Source organism: Petromyzon marinus, chromosome 1 (genome assembly GCF_048934315.1).
Source record: "Petromyzon marinus isolate PM22_M1 ecotype Great Lakes invasive population chromosome 1, UKy_Petmar_22M1.pri1.0, whole genome shotgun sequence".
NCBI classification, from domain to species: Eukaryota; Metazoa; Chordata; class Hyperoartia; order Petromyzontiformes; family Petromyzontidae; genus Petromyzon; species Petromyzon marinus.
This window is the reverse complement of record NC_133667.1, coordinates 8,947,728-8,969,957: the sequence shown is the minus strand read 5'-3', so window position 1 is coordinate 8,969,957 and position 22,230 is coordinate 8,947,728. Positions and strand designations below refer to the sequence as shown.

Sequence of the window (22,230 nt, the reverse complement as noted above, 5' to 3'; positions counted from 1 at the left end):
AAAACCCTGTGTTGTGGATTCAATTGCGATGTTGTCTATTTCGATTTAAAGCTTTCGTGACTGCAAGGATTCATCTTCTTTGGTTATTTCGGTAAAGTCACGTAGAATGAGAATAAAATAATAAAATAAAACAATAAAATTCTCACGACGTTTCGGCCACAACACGAGGCCACTTGTGTTGTGGCCGAAACGTCGTGAGAATTTTATTGTTTTATTACATTATTTTATTCTCATTCTCCGTGACTTCACCGAAAGAACCAAAGAAGATATTGTCTATTCTTACTCTTTGGTTCTTTTGTTTAATTTTTCGACCTATGTGACTTTACCGAAATAAACCAAACAATTGAAATAGTCGCGTGAAAAAACCCGATATACATGTTTAAAAAAAACATTCCTAGACAATACAACAAAAATATATATCTGTTTCCTTTTATTTTTCGACCTACGTGACTTTACCGAAATAAACCAAAGAGTATGGATTCCTGCAGTCACGAAAGCCTCGAATCAAGATTGTCTATTCTTGTTTGCCGGGCGACCTGACCCCATGATTTATAGACAACTTAAGTAGGCTCTACGGCCACAGTCCGGGCAAATACGCAGTGGACCGGTCTGCGTCAGCAAATTGCAAATGTAATCAAAGGGATGAAAAGAAATGTTTAAATTAAGTATAGTATCAGGGGCCGTCCGTAAATGACGTCACGCAACTTGGGGGTGGGGGGGGGGGTCAGACATTTGTGACGAAGTGTGACGAGGTGGGGGGGGGGGGGGTTGAGAAATGTGACGTCACATCAAAATGCGCAACTTTTAATAAATATAGACAACACGTTCTACTTAATTAAATAGACTTTTTAATAAATATTTTTCTCCTACGACATCAGAGTGCGGCGGCACATTAAATACGCACTACAATGACAATAGTTTAAAAAGATTTGAAGCATGGTTTATAAAAAATTGGGGGGGGGGGGGGGCCAGAGCTTTGTGACGTCATAATTGAGGGGGGTGTCTGACTTTTTGTGACGCCGTGTGACGAAGGGGTGTGGGGGGGGGGTCAAAAATCGTCCAAAATCGCGTGACGTCATTTATGGACGACCCCTTACTTCTAATATGTCCGCCTCATTGCTTATTAAAGCTCTCAGTTTCCATTAAGTCCCAAATAGTCTTCCTCACCAGCCCCGTGTATTTGTTTTGGACCCATGAGAGATCGCACTCCATTTTGGGCCACTGTGTGTGTGTGTCTGTTTCACAAATGCCTGGGCTATTTATCGCGTTTTTAGCTTTTGGGGCACCTTCCAAGAACGTATTAACAACCCCCGTGATATTCAAGGATCCCTTGCATCGTCATCATCATCATCACCAGCAGCAGCAGCGCCGTCATACATTCCGTCGATGCACCAAATTCCACCAGCATCCATCAGTGACAATGCATCAACCAACTCTCCCCGCATTCTCCAAATCGCTCTCTTTTATCAACAAGCAGTTTTCAGTTTTTTCAGTTTATATTTATTTTGGTATAGCCCTGTGAGCCATTCGGCTCTTGAATCGGGTGCAACCGCAACAAACAAAAAACACAAAAACAGGAACAAGAACAACATCTTAAAGTGACTATGCGTTGACTGTGCAAACAGAAAATCCATGAAAAAAACCAGCCAAATATTCCTGAAAAAAGCACCGTACACCAACGCTGTGTGCAAAAAATCCCAGTGGGATGCAAGTCAAACAACAACAACAACCACAAGAAAACTTAGATTAAGGCCGTCAGTCTAACTCCGTACTACAACAAAACTTACACGTCCAAACCAAAAAAACTTTTCGAAATTAGCAAAAAATGAAGCCATAATTGCAACGTAACAATGATCACAGGGACTGTGACCGAATTATTTACAATAACTACATAAATCACATGTAACACCAAATCCTAGAGCCATAGCTGCCTGCATGAATTAAAGCACGCCGCCGTAGTCTAAAGCAGTGGTTCTCGACCTTGATTTTGGCTACTCTACCGCAACCTGTCAACCCCGAATCAGTGCCCTACCGTATTACAGACCAACTCAGACCTTATTGGTCACCCCGTGCCCCTGATAAATCTCAACGTTCATCCCACAAAGTCCCTTCACAAGGGAGAAACACAAAAAACTAGACAAAAACATTGAAATAATTGAAAGGGCTTCATACCATATGGACCTGAAAAAAACTATTTCCCTGTACAATAATACGGGTAAGGGGCCGTCCAACAATGACGTCACGCGCATAGGGGGGGGGGGTGGGGGGGTCAGACATTTGTGACGATGTGTGACGAGGGGGGGAGGGGGGGGTGTTTGAGAAATGTGACGTCACATTAAAATACGCAACTTTAAATAAATATAGACAACACGTTCTACTTAATTAAATAGACTTTTTTTTAAAATAAATGTTTTCTCCTACAACATCAGAGTGCAGCGCCACATTTAATACGCACTACAATCACAATAGTTTAAAGCGATTTGAAAGCATGTTTTATATATATATATATTTGGGGGGGGGGGGCAGAGCTTTGTGACGTCATATTTGAGGGGGGGGTCTGACTTTTTGTGACGCCGTGTGTAATCGCGTGACGTCATTTATGGACGGGCCCTAAACCGTATGGGTTGACAGGTATGAATGATATTCATATTCTTGGTTCTTTCGGTAAAATCACGTTGAAGGAAAACAACAAAATAATATTTTATTAAATAATATTTTATCATATTTTATTATTCATATTCTTGGTTCTTTCGGTAAAGTCACGTTGAAGGGAAACAACAAAATAATATTTTATTAAATAATATTTTATAAAGTCACGTTGAAGGGAAACAACAAAATAATATTTTATTAAATAATATTTTATAATATTTTATTATTTTGTTGTTTCCCTTCAACGTGACTTTACCGAAAGAACCAAGAATATGAATCACTACAGTCACGAAAGCTTTAAATCAAAAGGTATGAATGATTTTTAAAAAAATGAGCCAGGAGAAATGTCCCCCAACAAATTCCACGCCCTGGTGTGTGTGTGCGCGCGTGTGCACACACACACACAACAAGGCATTCTGTATTGTGCGTGCAAATGACATTGAGTCGCCTAAGGGACATTATTTCCGCATATCCATCCTTAAGCAAATTTGCCGCAGCAGGAGGGGAACGGGGGTGGAAGGGGGCGTTCGATTTTGGTGGTCACGAAGGAGGAACGAGGAAACTGCGTCGTTCCTCAAAGGGGTGCGACAGAGCCAACTCGCTCGCTGTCTGCAAGGTTCACGCGCGTGGTGGTGGTGGTGAACTATTGGGGTTGTTCGATAGGCTAGACGACAGAGTGAGGGAGGGATCGATTTGATCGCCAGGCGTTACAGAGGTGGGAAACAGACGCTCGGAGATAGCGCAGCGATTGAGAAGAATAAATATCATGCGCACGGTTGGCCACGTACGGTGCGAAAGAAGTTCAACGGGCACACTGGCGTAGTACAGAGAGACACGGGGGGTAATAATAGAGAGAGAGAGAGCGAGATAGAGCGACGCAGATAGGAGGGCACCCTTTGTTGTCGACTCAAACTTAATAAGAAAACAGAGAAAGAAAAACACGAAATGATGAACTTAGCAAAGTGTCGACTACACCGAGCATCTTCTTGTTTCCTCTGATCGTTAAAAAAAGAGAGACAGAGAGAGACAGAGATCCGCGGGGAGAGACGGGAAACGGGGGTAGTTGGGGGTCTGAACGAAGCGGCAAAGTGAGCCAGAAAGAGGCAATTGTAAAGCAAGAGACAGAAGAACATCAAGGAAGAGACACGGGGAGAGCCACAGAGAGAGAGCGAGAGAGAGGGGACAGGATAGATAGAGAGAGAGACACACGGAAAGCGAGAGAGAAAAATAAAAATTTAAAAGATAGAAAAGCGACAGAGAGAGAGACAGGATTGGAGAGAGACGTAGGGCACACGGTTCCGAGCAAGCGAGACTTGCAGAGAGACACAGGAGCAGAAGAACCCAGAGAGACAGAGAGAGAGAGAGACACGGTCCGGTCGGAAGCAATGGAAGGAACTGTCCCGTGCGATTACTGCCTTGGAGGATCTACAGCTGCCGTGAAAACTTGCCTCACCTGCTTTACGTCGTTTTGCGAGGAGCACCTGAGACCACACAAGGTAGGGGAGGACATGCGAAGTAACTCAACTTGAGGATGAGTCGACCTCGACGAGGATCGATGTTGGGGCGTGAGCGGGAATCGCTGCACCACCGCTCCCCACTCACGGATAGACGCACGCACACACACAATCACCACCTTTGGTTCGTCGTCATCATCATCATCGGTAAGTCAAGTATTTATTCAGTATTACTACTACTATTCATTGTCTAGGAATGTTTTTTTACACATATATAGTGGTTTTTCACGCGACTATTTCAATTGTTTTATTTGTAGTTTATTTGGCATCGATTCAAGTTCTGATTTCAATTGCGATGAAGCTAGTTGTAAATGACTGGCGAAACGTCGTACTCAGATTGTAAATGTTTGTTGATTTGCTCTCCAACACACTGGTGTGCTGTCCTGGTGACGAATTGACGCGACTTTTGTTTAACGTGACAAAACTTACTGTGTCGGGTGGTGGCGGGCTTAACGACATAATTACATATTTACACGAACTAACCCCCCAGAAAAACCCTGTGTTGTGGATTCAATTGCGATGTTGTCTATTTCGATTTAAAGCTTTCGTGACTGCAAGGATTCATCTTCTTTGGTTCTTTCGGTAAAGTCACGTAATATATATTATTTTATTCTCATTCTCCGTGACTTCACCGAAAGAACCAAAGAAGATATTGTCTATTCTTACTCTTTGGTTCTTTTGTTTAATTTTTCGACCTATGTGACTTTACCGAAATAAACCAAACAATTGAAATAGTCGCGTGAAAAAACCCGATATACATGTTTAACAAAAAACATTCCTAGACAATACAACAAAAATATATCTGTTTCCTTTTATTTTTCGACCTACGTGACTTTACCGAAATAAACCAAAGAGTATGGATTCCTGCAGTCACGAAAGCCTCGAATCAAGATTGTCTATTCTTGTTTGCCGGGCGACCTGACCCCATGATTTATAGACAACTTAAGGAGGCTCTACGGCCACAGTCCGGGAAAATACGCAGTGATCGGGTCTGCGTCAGCAAATTGCAAATGTAATCAAAGGAATACAAATAAATGTTTAAATTAAGTATTGTATTAGGGGCCGTCCGTAAATGACGTCACGCAGCTACGGGGTGGGGGGGGGGGTCAGACATTTGTGACGATGTGTGACGAGGGAGGGGGGCGGTTTGAGAAATGTGACCTCACATCAAAATGCGCAATTTTAAATAAATATAGACAACACGTTCTACTTAATTAAATAGACTTTTTAATAAATGTTTTTCTCTTACAACATCAGAGTGCAGCGGCACATTAAATACGCACTACAGTGACAATAGTTTAAAGCGATTTGAAGCATGGTTTATAATTTTTTGGGGGGCGGGGGGGGGGGCAGAGCTTTGTGACGTCATATTTGAGGAGGGGGGTGTCTGACTTTTTGTGACGCCGTGTGACGAATGGGTGGGGGGGGGGGGGTCAAAAATCGTCCATAATCGCGTGACGTCATTTATGGACGACCCCTTACTTCTAATATGTCCGCCTCATTGCTTATTAAAGCTCTCAGTTGCCATTAAGTCCCAAATAGTCTTCTTCACCAGCCCCGTGCATTTGTTTTGGACCCATGAGAGATCGCACGGCATTTTGGGCCACTGTGTGTGTGTGTCTGTTTCACAAATGCCTGCGCTATTTATCGCGTTTGTAGCTTTTGGGGCACCTTCCAAGAACGTATTAACAACCCCCGCGATATTCAAGGATCCCTTGCATTGTCATCGTCATCATCACCAGCATCACCAAATCCCACTGGGATTATCTTGCACACAGCGTTTGGTGTACGGTTGCTTTTTTCAGGAATATTTTGCTGGGTTTTTTTTCCATGGATTTTCTGTTTGCACAAAGTCACACATAGTCACCTTAAGATGTTTTTCCTGTTCGTGTTTTTGCGTTTTTTTGTTTGTTGCGGTTGCACCCGATTCAAGAGCCGAATGGCTCACAGGGCTATACCAAAATAAATATAAACTGAAAAAACTGAAAACTGCTTGTTGATAAAAGAGAGCGATTTGGAGAATGCGGGGAGAGTTGGTTGATGCATTGTCAGTGATGGATGCTGGTGGAATTTGGTGCATCGACGGAATGTGTGACGGCGCTGCTGCTGCTGCTGGTGATGATGATGACGATGGCGACGATCCTTGGGGCACCTTCCAAGAACGTATTAACAACCCCCGCGATATTCAAGGATCCATTGCATCGTCATCATCATCATCACCAGCAGCAGCAGCGCCGTCATACATTCCGTCGATGCACCAAATTCCACCAGCATCCATCACTGACAATGCATCAACAAACTCTCCCCGCATTCTCCAAATCGCTCTCTTTTATCAACAAGCAGTTTTCATATTCTTAGTTTTTTCGGTAAAGTCACGTTGAAGAGAAACAACAAAATAATAAAATATATATAAAACAATAAAACATTCTCACGACGTTTCGACCATAACTCAAACGGTCGTCTTCAGGTGTGTTGGTTCGCATAAATTTATTATTAAACGGCGCATTTATTTATTTATAAAAAAAACGTTAGCGCCACGCGCAACGATTTGGCAGTTTATTTAGGACTAGTCCATCTATATTCTGAAAAGAGGGGGGGGAGACGAAATTTTTTATAATGTATGCTGTCTGAAAGCCACTGTAAGCGTGAACAATAAATTAAGACCCGAAATGGTTTATCAAATCTTTCCAATGATTGCTAAGATAGAATCCATCTTCTCGGTTGAAATTGTCTCTGTGCTTGTATATGTGGATAGCCTCATGAACGAATCTCTCATGGAAGCCAGATGGCTTACAAAGAACCTCTGTCTTGGAAAAGTCAATGGCATGTGAGCCTACTGAATTAGAACAATGATCTGCCACGGCCGAGGTGTTGGTCCTACCGTGTTTAAGGTCTGCTTTGTGTTCACGAATGCGGTCCGAGATATGGCGTTTGGTTTCTCCAATGTAACTACCACCACAGGGGCAACTTAGTTTGTAGACACCAGGGTATTGTATGTCCGGAATCACATCTTTTACAGATGGAACCAGATCACAGATTTTATGTAATGTGTTGAAACGGACCTGGATGTTGTGTTTATTCAAGATTTTGGAGATCTTTTTTGTGATCCCCGCAATGTAGGGTAAAGTGATGGTTTTGAAAGGCTCCTCAAGAGGGTTCTTCTTCATGGTTTGAGTGATAGCTTTGCGGATTGTATAGTCGGAGTAACCATTAGCCCTAAGAGCTTGGTGTACGTGCTTGAGTTCACTGCTTATGTGTTCCTGGTCGGATATGCATTGGGCTCTATGATACAGAGTCTTGATGAGAGAATTCTTCTGTGATGGATGGTGGTGGGAATCCGGTTTCAGATAAGCATCCGTATGGGTAGCTTTCCTGTAGACAGAGTGGCTCATTGAACCATCAGGTCTCTTTTTAATTAGGACATCCAAAAAAGGTATCTTGCCATCTATTTCGACTTCCATGGTAAATCTGATGGCTGGGTGTATGGAATTGATGTGGTCGAAGAATTGGTCTAGAGCAGGCCGGCCATGTGGCCAGATGACAAAAGTGTCATCCACGTACCTCTTCCATAAGGTTGGGCGCAGAGTGGCAGTCTGGATGGCGTCAGTCTCAAAGCAGACCTTAAACACGGTAGGACCAACACCTCGGCCGTGGCAGATCATTGTTATAATTCAGTAGGCTCACATGCCATTGACTTTTCCAAGACAGAGGTTCTTTGTAAGCCATCTGGCTTCCATGAGAGATTCGTTCATGAGGCTATCCACATATACAAGCACAGAGACAATTTCAACCGAGAAGATGGATTCTATCTTAGCAATCATTGGAAAGATTTGATAAACCATTTCAGGTCTTAATTGATTGTTCACGCTTACAGTGGCTTTCAGACAGCATACATTATAAAAATTTCGTCTCCCCCCTCCTCTTTTCAGAATATAGATGGACTAGTCCTAAATAAACTGGCAAATCGTTGCGCGTGGCGCTAACGTTTTTTATAAATAAATAAATGCGCCGTTTAAAAATAAATTTATGCGAACCAACACACCTGAAGACGACGGTTTGAGTTATGGTCGAAACGTCGTGAGAATTTTTTATTGTTTTATATATATTTTATTATTTTGTTGTTTCTCTTCAACGTGACTTTACCGAAAAAGCTAAGAATATGAATTACTGCAGTCACGAAAGGTTTAAATCAAAATTTAAGCAGTTTTCAGTTTATATTTATTTTGGTATAGCCCTGTGATCCATTCGGCTCTTGAATCGGGTGCAACCGCAACAAACAAAAAAAACAAAAACACGAACAAGAACAACATCTTAAAGTGACTATGTGTTGACTTTGTGCAAACAGAAAATCCATGAAAAAAACCCAGCAAAATATTCCTGAAAAAAGCAACCGTACACCAACGCTGTGTGCAAAAAATCCCAGTGGGATGCAAGTCAAACAACAACAACCACACGACAACTTAGATTAAGGACGCCAGTCTAACTCCGTACTACAACAAAACAAACACGTCCAAACCATAAAAACGTTTGCGAAATCACCAAAAAATAAAGTCATAATTGCAACGTAACAGTGATCACAGGGACTGTGACCGCATTTTTTTACAATAAACTACATAAATAACATGTAACACCAAATCCTAGAGCCATAGCTGGTTGCATGAGTTAAAGCACGCCGCCGTGGTCTAAAGCAGTGGTTCTCAACCTTGATTTTGGCTACTCTACCGCAACCTGTCAACCCCGAATCAGTGCCCTGACTTATTACAGACCAATTCAGACCTTATTGGTCACCCCGTGCCCCTTATAAATCTCAACGCTCATCCTACAAAGTCCCTTCACAAGGGAGAAACACAAACAAATAGACACCAATCTTGATTTGAAGCTTCCGTGATTGCAGGAATCCACCAATCTCTTTGGTTCTTTCGGTAAAGTCACGTAGGTAGGAAAATAAAATAGACACCACTAGTACACTCATCACCACTACACTCACCACTAGTACACTCATCACCACTACACTCACCACAAGTACACTCACCACTAGTACACTTATCACCACTACACTCACCACTAGTACACTCACCACTAGTACACACCGCTAGTACACTCACCACTAGTACACTCACCACTAGTACACTCACCACTAGTACACTCACCACTAGTACACACCGCTAGTACACTCACCACTAGTACACTCACCACTAGTACACTCACCACTAGTACACTCACCACTAGTACACACCACTAGTACACTCACCACTAGTACACTCATCACTAGTACACTCATCACCACTATACTCGCCACTAGTACACTCACCTCTAGTACACTCATCACCACTAGTACACTCACCACTAGTACACTCATCACCACTACACTCATCACTAGTTCACTCATCACCACTACACTCACCACAAGTACACTCACCACTAGTACACTTATCACCACTACACTCACCACTAGTACACTCACCACTAGTACACACCGCTAGTACACTCACCACTAGTACACTCACCACTAGTACACTCACCACTAGTACACTCACCACTAGTACACACCACTAGTACACTCACCACTAGTACACTCATCACCCCTACACTCACCACTAGTACACTCACCACTAGTACACTCATCACTACACTCAGCACTAGTACACTCATCACCACTACACTCACTACTAGTACACTCACCACTAGTACACTCATCACCACTACACTCACCACTAGTACACTAATCACTAGTACACTCACCACTCGTACACTCATCACCACTACACTCACCACTACTACACTCACCACCACTACACTCACCACTAGTACACTCACCACTAGTACACTCATCACCACTACACTCACTACTACACTCACCACTAGTACACTCACCACTAGTACACTCACCACTACACTCACCACCACTACACTCACCACCACTACACTCACCACTAGTACACTCATCACCACTACACTCACCACTAGTACACTCACCACTAGTACACTCATCACCCCTACACTCACCACTAGTACACTCACCACTAGTACACTCATCACCACTACACTCACCACTAGTACACTCACCACTAGTACACTCACCACTACACTCACCACCACTACACTCACCACCACTACACTCACCACTAGTACACTCATCACCACTACACTCACCACTAGTACACTCACCACTAGCACACTCATCACCACTACACTCACCACTAGTACACTCACCACTAGTACACTCATCACTAGTACACTCATCACCACTACACTCACCACCAGTACACTCACCACTAGTACACTCACCACTACACTCACCACTAGTACACTCACCACTAGTACACTCACCACTAGTACACTCATCACCACTACACTCACCACTAGTACACTCACCACTACTACACTCACCACCACTACACTCACCACTAGTACACTCATCACCACTACACTCACCACTACACTCATCACCACTACACTCACCACTAGTACACTCACCACTAGTACACTCACCACTACACTCACCACCACTACACTTACCACTAATACACTCACCACTAGTACACTCAGCACCACTAATACACTCACCACTATTACACTCACCACCACTACACTCACCACTAGTACACTCACCACTTGTACACTCACCACTAGTACACTCATCACTAGTACACTCATCACCACTACACTCACCACTAGTACACTCATCACCACTACACTCACCACTAGTACACTGACCACTACACTCACCACTAGTACACTCATTTACCACTACACTCACCACTAGTACACTCATCACCACTACACTAATCACCAGTACACTCATCACCACTACACTCACCACTAGTACACTCACCACTAGTACACTCATCACCACTACACTCACCACTAGTACACTCACCACTAGTACACTCACCACTACACTCACCACCACTACACTCACCACTAGTACACTCACCACTAGTACACTCACCACTAGTACACTCATCACCACTACACTCATCACCACTACACTCACCACTACACTCACCACTAGTACACTCACCACTAGTACACTCACCACTAGTACACTCACCACCACTAAACTCACCACTAGTACACTCATCATCACTACACTCACCACTACACTCACCACTAGTACACTCACCACTAGTACACTCACCACTACACTCACCACTACACTCACCACCACTACACTCACCACCACTACACTCACCACTAGTACACTCACCACTAGTACACTCACCACTAGTACACTCATCACCACTACTACACTCACCACTAGTACACTCACCACTAGTACACTCATCACCACTACACTCACCACTAGTACACTCACAACTAGTACACTCATCACCCCTACACTCACCACTAGTACACTCACCACTAGTACACTCATCACCACTACACTCACCACTAGTACCCTCACCACTAGTACACTCATCACCACTACACTCACCACTACACTCATCACCACTACACTCACCACTAGTACACTCACCACTAGTACACTCACCACTACACTCACCACCACTACACTTACCACTAATACACTCACCACTAGTACACTCAGCACCACTAATACACTCACCACTATTACACTCACCACCACTACACTCACCACTAGTACACTCACCACTTGTACACTCACCACTAGTACACTCATCACTAGTACACTCATCACCACTACACTCACCACTAGTACACTCATCACCTCTACACTCACCACTAGTACACTGACCACTACACTCACCACTAGTACACTCATTTACCACTACACTCACCACTAGTACACTCATCACCACTACACTAATCACCAGTACACTCATCACCACTACACTCACCACTAGTACACTCACCACTAGTACACTCATCACCACTACACTCACCACTAGTACACTCACCACTAGTACACTCACCACTACACTCACCACCACTACACTCACCACTAGTACACTCACCACTAGTACACTCACCACTAGTACACTCATCACCACTACACTCATCACCACTACACTCACCACTACACTCACCACTAGTACACTCACCACTAGTACACTCACCACTAGTACACTCACCACCACTAAACTCACCACTAGTACACTCATCATCACTACACTCACCACTACACTCACCACTAGTACACTCACCACTAGTACACTCACCACTACACTCACCACTACACTCACCACCACTACACTCACCACCACTACACTCACCACTAGTACACTCACCACTAGTACACTCACCACTAGTACACTCATCACCACTACTACACTCACCACTAGTACACTCACCACTAGTACACTCATCACCACTACACTCACCACTAGTACACTCACCACTAGTACACTGACCACTAGTACACTCATCACCACTACCTGACATACTCAATATTTCCCCGCACAAGAACAGGGGGTGAACACCGATGGGTTGACAGCTATTACACGCGAGCCAGAGGGGTCGTGGCAAACCGGTTCGATTCCCCGTCGCGGCAGTTAAAATAATATACAGGTGTCCCACTGAAATCGCCCCATCCCCATCCCCTCCCTCCTTCCCTCCCCCATCTCCGTCCACCCAGCAGTACCTCCGATTAGCACGCTCGGCGACGTACGGCGCGAAAGAAGTTCGACATACGGTCCATACATGGATGTGGACAGCACACCCCGGTTTTGCGTGTGGGTGTCTGCGGGGTCAAGTGTGGGTCGCCGCACCCCGCCTCCCCACGTGCCAAGGGTCGACCAGAATACCCTCCGAGAGGGCACTCTTGGCAGCTCCGGCCAGCGGCGGTTAATTACCGCCGGGAGAGCGGCGTAAGAACAAAGCCGTTGCATGGACTGCGCCTTTACCATAGCGGCATCGTATTCAACGGCATCATCTGAACAGCGTCCTGCTAGAAATCATCGCAGCAACGCTCATGACTGCTGCACCACCATCGTCGTCATCATCATCATCATCGTCGTCGTAGTCGTCATTAACGTTATTGTCAACATCGTCGTCGTTTCTCATCACAGGGGCCGTACGTGAATGACGTCACGCGCCTAGGGGGTGGGGGGGGGGGTCAGACATTTGTGACGATGTGTGACGAGGGGGGGAGGGAGGGGGGGTTGAGAAATGTGACGTCACATCAAAATGCGCAACTTTAAATAAATATAGACAACACGTTCTACTTAATTAAATAGACTTTTAAAAATAAATATTTCTCCTACAACATCAGAGTGCAGCGCCACATTAAATACGCGCTACAGTGACAATAGTTTAAAGCGATTTGAAGCATGTTTTATATATTTTTTTGGGGGGGGGGGCAGAGCTTTGTGACGTCATATTTGAGGGGGGGGGTCTGACTTTTTGTGACGCTGTGTGACGAGGGGGGAGGAGGAGGGGGAGGGGTCAAAAATCGTCCAAAATCGCCCCACAGGCGCTCGCTAACTTCCCGTAGCACGGTCGGCTACGTACGGTGCTAAAGAAGTTCAACGTGCACACGTGGGTAACAACACTTGTCCACCTTCCCTACATCAGACCCAATGCTAAGACTACACAGGGGATCTTTGTTGTGTTGTTGTTGTTGATTGCTGTGCAACATTGAATTGGCTGCGCCGGGTGGTGGAGGGCGCACGACACACGTTTTTACTTTGACTTAGGGGCCGTGCATACATGACGTCACGCGATTTTGGACGATTTTTTACTTTTTGACCCCCCCCCCCTCCTCGTCACACGGCGTCACAAAAAGTCAGACCCCCCCCCTCAAATATGACGTCACAAAGCTCTGCCCCCCCCCCCGCCCAAAAAAAATATAAAGCATGCTTCAAATCGCTTTAAACTATTGTCATTGTAGTGCGTATTTAATGTGGCGCTGCACTCTGACGTTGCAGGAGAAAACATTTATTAAAAAGTCTATTTAATTAAGTAGAACGTGTTGTCTATATTTATTTAAAGTTGCGCATTTTGATGTGACGTCATATTTCTCAAACTCCCCCCCCTCCCCCCCTCGTCACACATCGTCACAAATGTCTGACCACACCCCCCCCCCTCCTAGGTGCGTGACGTCATTTATGGACGGCCCCTAATACAATACTTAACCACAGACACGTGGCAAAGCAGCCACGTGGTGGGTCGGCGTCAGACAATTGCCCGAGGTGTTGTCGGCCAATTATATTTTGGCGTTCAACGTGTGGGAGAAAGCCGGAGCTCCGACAAGTGGAACAGACGGAGTCAATATTTCGATTTGAAGCTTTCGTGACTGCAAGGATTCATCTTCTTTGGTTCTTTCGGTAAAGTCACGTAGAATGAGAATAAAACAATAAAATAACACAATAAAATTCTCACGACCTTTCGGCTTCAATGAAGCTCTGTCGTCCTGACACTTCTGTACCTTTCACCTGAAGACGGCCGCTTGCGTTGTGGCCGAAACGTCGTGAGAATTTTATTGTGTTATTTTATTATTTTATTCTCACTCTACGTGGTGACTTTACCGAGAGAACCAAAGAAGAGGGAGTCAATATTGTTGCTGAGCACGTCGCTCAGAGGCGGCGGCACCACGGAGCACCGGGGCTGTATCTCTGGCCATTGTTATTACAACGCTTTCTTTTGTAGAGGCGTTAACTACGCGCTGTTGCGTAACCTGCATTGCCACCAGGGCAGTGCAGCATTACCCCTGGGTACAACGGTTGGGGTCAGTCGAGGTGAAACGGATCGTGGCCAGGGGTTTGGTGCGAACCAATCAGACGGTTCCACGTGGGAATGTGTGATTGGTTCTGCCTGGCCACGAAGGGGTATAAGACAGGTGACCCAACGGACCTCGTGGGAGTTCTCTCCCTGCACGAAGATAGAAGACTGGGCTGAAGCCTAGCTAGGACCCTGGACCCAGCCTTTCAGCCCTTCTAAGGGCTAAGGCTCGGCATACCCAGTGGTCAGGACCCACCGGGCCAGCGGTGGGTCAGATAGCCTTCCCTAGGTCCTAGCCGGAGGACTAGGATAGCGGTAGACGTGTGAGTCCCGCCAGGTCCGGAGGTTGTACCTCCTTAGGTATCAAGGGGGTTAGCGGTAGACGTGTGAGTCCCGCCAGGTCCGGAGGCTGTGTACCTCCTTAGGTATCAAGGAGGTTAGCGGTAGACGTGTGAGTCCCGCCAGGTCCGGAGGCTGTGTACCTCCCTAGGGTATCGGGTGAGGGGACCGAATATCCCTCTGTGTGTGTTAAGCGTTGTATAAGGAAATAATACAATAAACAGTGTGCCTCCTAAAGAAGTCTGCTCGTCCTTACAATACTACACTTTCAACTCACTCTGTCTGTTGTTGTTGTCGTTGTTGTCGTTGTATTCTCAAATCTTGTAACGCGATTTTAACCCACTTCCCAATGTGGTATCGACTGCAAACTTGGGTATACTTATGCCATGCTGGTGACAATACTATATTCTATCATAAAAAATAAAAAAGAAGTATTTTTAAACCATCTTTTTTTTACATGTTATGTTTCGGCTTGGGTCTAATTGTCCACTGCTTCCCTGACGTTGGCTGTAAATCACCACGGTCCCTTACGTCGTGCCAAGCTTCGGGGCCACTTCCTGGAGTCGTGGAATTCTGCCATTGCGAGTTCGGTACATTTAATTAAAGCGTGTTTTTTATTAAGTATTTTTTAAATATTACTTTTCATGTCATGTTCATGCTTGTGTCTCAGCTCATGTTCGTGTCTTTGGTCATGTTCATGTCTCAGCTCATGTTCATGTCTCTGGTCATGTTCGTGTCTCTGGTCATGTCTCTGGTCATGTTCGTGTCTTTGGTCATGTTCGTGTCTCTGGTCATGTTCGTGTCTCTGGTCATGTTCGTGTCTTTGGTCATGTCTCTGGTCATGTTCGTGTCTTTGGTCATGTCTCTGGTCATGTTCGTGTCTCTGGTCATGTCTCTGGTCATGTTCGTGTCTTTGGTCGTGTCTTTGGTCATGTTCGTGTCTTTGGTCATGTTCGTGTCTTTGGTCATGTTCGTGTCTTTGGTCATGTTCGTGTCTCTGGTCATGTCTCTGGTCATGTTCGTGTCTCTGGTCATGTTCGTGTCTTTGGTCGTGTCTTTGGTCATGTTCGTGTCTTTGGTCATGTTCGTGTCTCTGGTCATGTCTCTGGTCATGTTCGTGTCTCTGGTCATGTCTCTGGTCATGTTCGTGTCTTTGGTCATGTTCGTGTCTTTGGTCATGTTCGTGTCTCTGGTCATGTTCGTGTCTCTGGTCATGTCTCTGGTCATGTTCGTGTCTCTGGTCATGTTCGTGTCTCTGGTCATGTTCGTGTCTTTGGTCGTGTCTCTGGTCATGTCTCTGGTCATGTTCGTGTCTTTGGTCATGTTCGTGTCTTTGGTCATGTTCGTGTCTCTGGTTATGTTCGTGTCTTTGGTCGTGTCTCTGGTCATGTCTCTGGTCATGTTCGTGTCTTTGGTCATGTCTCTGGTCATGTTCGTGTCTCTGGTCATGTTCGTGTCTTTGGTCATGTCTCTGGTCATGTTCGTGTCTTTGGTCGTGTCTCTGGTCATGTCTCTGGTCATGTTCGTGTCTCTGGTCATGTCTCTGGTCATGTTCGTGTCTCTGGTCATGTTCGTGTCTCTGGTCATGTTCGTGTCTTTGGTCGTGTCTCTGGTCATGTCTCTGGTCATGTTCGTGTCTTTGGTCATGTTCGTGTCTTTGGTCATGTTCGTGTCTTTGGTCATGTTCGTGTCTCTGGTCATGTTCGTGTCTTTGGTCGTGTCTCTGGTCATGTCTCTGGTCATGTTCGTGTCTTTGGTCATGTCTCTGGTCATGTTCGTGTCTCTGGTCATGTTCGTGTCTTTGGTCATGTCTCTGGTCATGTTCGTGTCTTTGGTCATGTCTCTGGTCATGTTCGTGTCCCTGATCACGTTCACGCTCCCGTCTCCGGCCACGTCCCCCTCCACGTCCCTATCACCTGCCCGCGTGTCTGCCCCCTCTGCCCTCGACAGGAGTTAGCTCTGCTCCGCGCGCACCAGCTGATAGAGGCGACGCGCAACGTGGCGGAGAAGCTGTGCCCGGCTCACTCTCGAGTCCTCGACTTCTTCTGCGAGCGCGAGCAGCGGCCCCTGTGTCACGAGTGCTCCCTGAGCACCGAGCACCGGATGCACCGGCACACGGCGCTGGAGGAGGCGTGCAGGGCCAAGCGGGTGAGCGGGCATCCACCGGCTCACCGACTCTGAAACGCTCGACGTATACACTCACCGACCGTGACACGCTCACCCAAAAACTCCGATATGCTCACCGTACGCTCACCGACTCTGACGGACTCACCCGCTCTGATGCACTCACCAATCCGGAACACGCACCGACTCTGATTCAATCACCATACACTCATCGGCTCCGAGAGGCTCACCGGCTCCGATACACTTATCATTGGTTCACCGACTCTGGTACGCTCACCAACTCCGATGCACTCAGCAACTCCGAGAGGCTCACCGAGCGCCCACCAGCTTCTATACGCTTACTGTACACTACTAACTGCTATACACTCACCAAATCCTTTGCACTCATACGCACGTGATGGCAGCAGTATGTTGTGGAGCTGAATTCTGAATTCTAATGTCGAAGGCTTTTAGCTACGGGGAGAGGGCTTCAGGAGTTCGAGTTCGTGCACTATTTCTGTTCCTCTTCCATTGAAGGAGCACAGGCTGCAGTGATAATACATGTTTTTTAAAAAATTAGAAATCGCGTAGATATAAATGCGTCATTAAACCCACCACCACCCGACACAGCCGATTTGTAAGGTTTGTCACGTGAACAGAACATGCCAATTCGTTACTAGTACAGCACACTGCTGTGTTGGAGAGTAAATCCGCAACATTTGCAATCTGAGTACGATGTTCCGCCAGTAATTACAACCGGCATCATCAGGCGACAGCCAAATCTGTCTGTCGCCTGATGCTAATTCATACTCAAATTGTAAATGTTGTGGGTTAACTCTCCAACACACAGATGTGCTGTACTAGTGTAGTGGCATAGAATCAGTAATGTAGCAGCATAGCGCTGGCTGCTGGCGGGGAAGGGGATCTGCGGCTTTCAGCAGCCCTGACGTCAGCAGGCCACGTGATACACCAGAGGGCGATCTAGGGGAAAGGTCACAGAAGGGGCACACCAAAAACCCGCTGGTAGGTTCTAGAAAGGGGGCGTGGCCGGGGGCGGAGCCAGGCCACGCTGACAGTATAAGAAGGGCCCCTGTAGGGGACCTCGGGGCTGTCGACTGTAAGTGGGGATCCCCGTCGTGCCGCTCAAGTCCATCGTCGTCATCATCATCATTCTTCTCTTGGTCGCTTGATATTGCGCTGTTATATAGTCGTTGGCTGTATCGGTCAGCGCCATTGGTGTTAAGACGGCTACTGTTGCGTATTTAGGCTAGGGTGTGTGTAGCCTAGGCGACTGTAGGGGTGTGTGAAGGGAGATTGTGAGTATAATAAAATAAGTGCCTCCAAGAATTACTGCCTCCGAGTTGAACCACTACACTAGTAACGAATTGGCCCGTTTTGTGTACGTGACAAGCCTTACTATTTGGCTGTGGCGGGTTTAACGACACGTTTATATTCACATGATCTAACCCCCCCCCCCCCAAAAAAAACCGAAAGAACCAAAGAGTATTATGAATGATATTGGTCGCGAAAGCCTACGTGGTAAACAGGCTGCAGTGGGCTTACAATGCAGTCCTTAGTTTGGGTTGCATGGCAACACTCGCACGACTGTGGCTTGTCTTTAATTTTCCATTCATGAAGGAGATGTGTGCATTGGCCTGTTGATGGCGTTCTGATGCGGTTGACGGTTATGTTGTGACATCGCGGGATGTCACCGTGTAATGCCGGACCTAGTGAGGCACGGCGTGCGGTGTAGCGACATCGCGGACACCACGTGGATGTGGGTCCAGTACCGGCCCTAGAGGGGCTCGGTGAGCGCTGACTGACAGCGCCGAGTGGCACCCACGCTCGGCGTGCAGTGCCGGCCCCTACAGGATAGGGTGCGGGAGTGCCGGCCATGGAAACAGGGTTACTAAAGGCCGTGGCACTCTGGTTGACAGTCATAGGCAGAGAGGAATTGCGCAGATGGAGGGATGACACCCCGCACCGTTCACACATGTTGGGAGAGAACGAGAACTGTGAACCCAAGTCCAAGTTTGAGCACACTCTTTGCCAGTGTAATGTCAGAGTGTTTTGAGGCGCACACTCAACCCCGTGTCTTTTCTAAGAGTGGACTGCTCGCTCGTTCAACTTACACCGACGACCCGTCCAATATGTCCACCCGTGTACAACTTGGAGTAGCCCGCACGAAACCCAGATTTGAACGCAAAATCTCAGTGGTGGCAGCAGCTCACTGCTCTGCACCCAGAACCAACCAGGCACCTAAACCCTTCAGGCTTTAAACATCACGCCGCTCATTGAGCGTCTCGGCTCCCAAGTTTCAGGCTCGTAGGTTCGAGTTCGTGTCCTGTGCGCCGTGTGGATTCAGGTGCTCGTGGAGGCAAGGGTGAGACTGGTGGACAATACGTCTGGTCTCCTGCAGCAGGAGACAGCCACGCTGAGCGAGGACCACACAAACATTGTGGTATGGAAGCCCTCCAAGCTTGCGACTCGTGGGCCTGTCTGTCTCCTCACCATGGCCCCAGTGCCATGCCATCTCTCAATACGGTTTCATCCTTTGGGACGAGAATGATGGAGGTGATGATGATGATTTTGGTTGTGTGAATGTTGGTAGTGTGGGGGATCGTGATTGTGATGGTGTAGATCAGTGGTTCTTAAAGTGTGGTCCCCTGGATCACCAGTGATCCGTGACGGACCTCCAGGCTGTCCACGACGCTGCGATGCAAATGCAGGTTGACACGGCAATAGTGACAATTCCTGTACCTCTTTATTCAGACATTAATCTTTTACTTTGGATATTTAATTAAAAAAAAATCGAGTTTTGTAAACTACCCTGATTAAACTACCCCGACCCTAAGATCTAACCCCCCCCTAAATAAAAACCTTATAGCTGGTTTAAAAAAAGAAAAGGGGGTGTGTTTCAGTTATATGAATAACTTAGTTTGACCGGTACTTTAAGAGGGAAATTGAATGTGTTTTGTCAGCAGGGGTGGGGGGCGGGGGGCTGGGTGGTCCACGGGGCAAAGAAGTTTGAGAAACAGCGGTGTAAAGTAAGATGGTTTTCGGTAATGTAGTTGATGTCGATTTGGAATGCAGATCTTCTCTGCGTTCCCAGGTTTGAGTCTTTTTTCGGTCGATGGGCGACCGAGCTTTTTCATACATAGCCCCCCAGACTCTGGCACTCTCTCACACGAGATGCCCAGTTTATTCAACTTTTATCTCGTTCAAATAAATGGCTTTAGCACTCATTTATATTATTTCATGAGTGTCTGCTGCTGTGTCTTGTGCAGTGCTTTGGATTTCTTGACGAAAGCCACTTTAAAGCCACTATTATTATTATTAGCTTGTGGTCTTGCGCAGCCACATTTCACGAAACGTTTTCAAATGTTTTTTTGCGTGCGTTTAGTTTTGCTGTAACCACCCCCCCCTCTCCCCCCGGCACCTCCAATTTAGCACAGCTGGCTACGTACGGTGCGAAAGAAGTTCAACGTGCATACAAACGCCCAGATGCACTTTAACCCAGTGAAACCTACGAGCAGCCGACGCACTGTTTCCCCGCCGTGACCTCTTCACGTAGAACCTCTCGGAGCGTTGCTCATCTCAGCTGTCGAGGGCGTTTGAGGAGGCTCGGGCGAAGCTGTCTCGGCGAGAGGAGGAGGTGATGGAGGAGCTACGGAACGAGGCGCAGCGAGCGCTCTCCCCCATCGAGGTGTCCATGGAGGAGCACGTGTTGGGCATTGCGCGCCTCTCCAGCGTCAAGGACAGCCTCCAGGCCCTGCTCGCCTCGGAGGTGGACCCAGTCTCGTTCCTCAAGGCGAGTCGAGGGGCGTGCGCGTGAGGTCGCGTTGGGCTACAGGGCGGGCGCTCTGTGTTTATGTCACTGACGCAGGGGATTTAGGAAGTGGGGTTTTTTTTGTTTTGGGGGGGGTGGGGGGTGGTATTGTTGTTGTTATTGTTGTTGTGTCTATGAATAGAGTACACAATGGCGTTCACGTTATACTTCTTGTATATACAAAGGGAGGGCCGTTAATTCCACACAAAAAAGCGACACGGTGAACGAAGCAAAGTGCTGATTCATCTCGTATTGTTTGTGCGATGTCCCCCTGTGTGTGATGTCCCTCTGTGTGTGATGTCTCTCTGTGTGTGATGTCTTTCTGTGTGTGTGATGTCTCTGTGTGTATGATGTCTCTCTGTGTGTGTGATGTCTCTCTGTGTGTGTGATGTCTCTCTGTGTGTGATGTCTCTCTCTGTGTGTGATGTCTCTCTGTGTGTGATGTCTCTCTGTGTGTGATGTCCCCCTGTGTGTGATGTCTCTCTGTGTGTGATGTCTCTCTGTGTGTGATGTCTCTCTGTGTGTGATGTCTCTCTGTGTGTGTGATGTCTCTCTGTGTGTGATGTCTCTCTCTGTGTGTGATGTCTCTCTGTGTGTGATGTCTCTCTGTGTGTGATGTCCCCCTGTGTGTGATGTCTCTCTGTGTGTGTGATGTCTCTCTGTGTGTGATGTCTCTCTGTGTGCGATGTCTCTCTGTGTGCGATGTCCCTCTGTGTGTGATGTCTCTCTGTGTGTGATGTCTCTCTGTGTGTGATGTCTCTCTGTGTGCGATGTCCCTCTGTGTGTGATGTCTCTCTCTGTGTGATGTCCCTCTGTGTGTGATGTCTCTCTGTGTGTGATGTCTCTCTGTGTGTGATGTCTCTCTGTGTGTGATGTCTCTCTGTGTGTGATGTCTCTCTGTGTGCGATGTCCCTCTGTGTGATGTCTCTCTGTGTGTGATGTCCCTCTGTGTGTGATGTCTCTCTGTGTGTGATGTCTCTCTGTGTGTGATGTCCCTCTGTGTGCGATGTCTCACTGTGTGTGATGTCTCTGTGTGTGTGTGATGTCTCTCTGTGTGTGATGTCTCTCTCTGTGTGTGATGTCTCTGTGTGTGTGATGTCTCTCTGTGTGCGATGTCCCTCTGTGTGTGATGTCTCTCTGTGTGTGATGTCT

General features: G+C 46.7%; 1 protein-coding gene across 1 annotated transcript; it reads left to right on the top strand.

Annotated features, from left to right (window-relative positions):
* The first annotated feature begins 3,232 nt into the window (after nt 1-3,232).
* Nucleotides 3,233-21,084, top strand: LOC142925134 (tripartite motif-containing protein 16-like). The gene is made up of 4 exons (XM_076068066.1): nt 3,233-4,145; nt 17,097-17,294; nt 19,615-19,710; nt 20,824-21,084. Exons 1-4 carry the CDS (start codon nt 4,035-4,037, stop codon nt 21,082-21,084), a joined length of 666 nt encoding a protein of 221 aa, XP_075924181.1. The 5' UTR covers nt 3,233-4,034.
* The last annotated feature ends 1,146 nt before the right edge of the window (nt 21,085-22,230 follow it).

Coding starts and splice junctions, on each gene's coding strand:
- LOC142925134 (XM_076068066.1), top strand. CDS start 4,035: ATGGAAGGAACTGTCCCGTGCGATTACTGCCTTGGAGGATCTACAGCT. Junction 4,146..17,096: donor AGCACCTGAGACCACACAAG/GTAGGGGAGGAC, acceptor TGCCCTCGACAG/GAGTTAGCTCTGCTCCGCGC. Junction 19,711..20,823: donor AGGACCACACAAACATTGTG/GTATGGAAGCCC, acceptor CTCTTCACGTAG/AACCTCTCGGAGCGTTGCTC.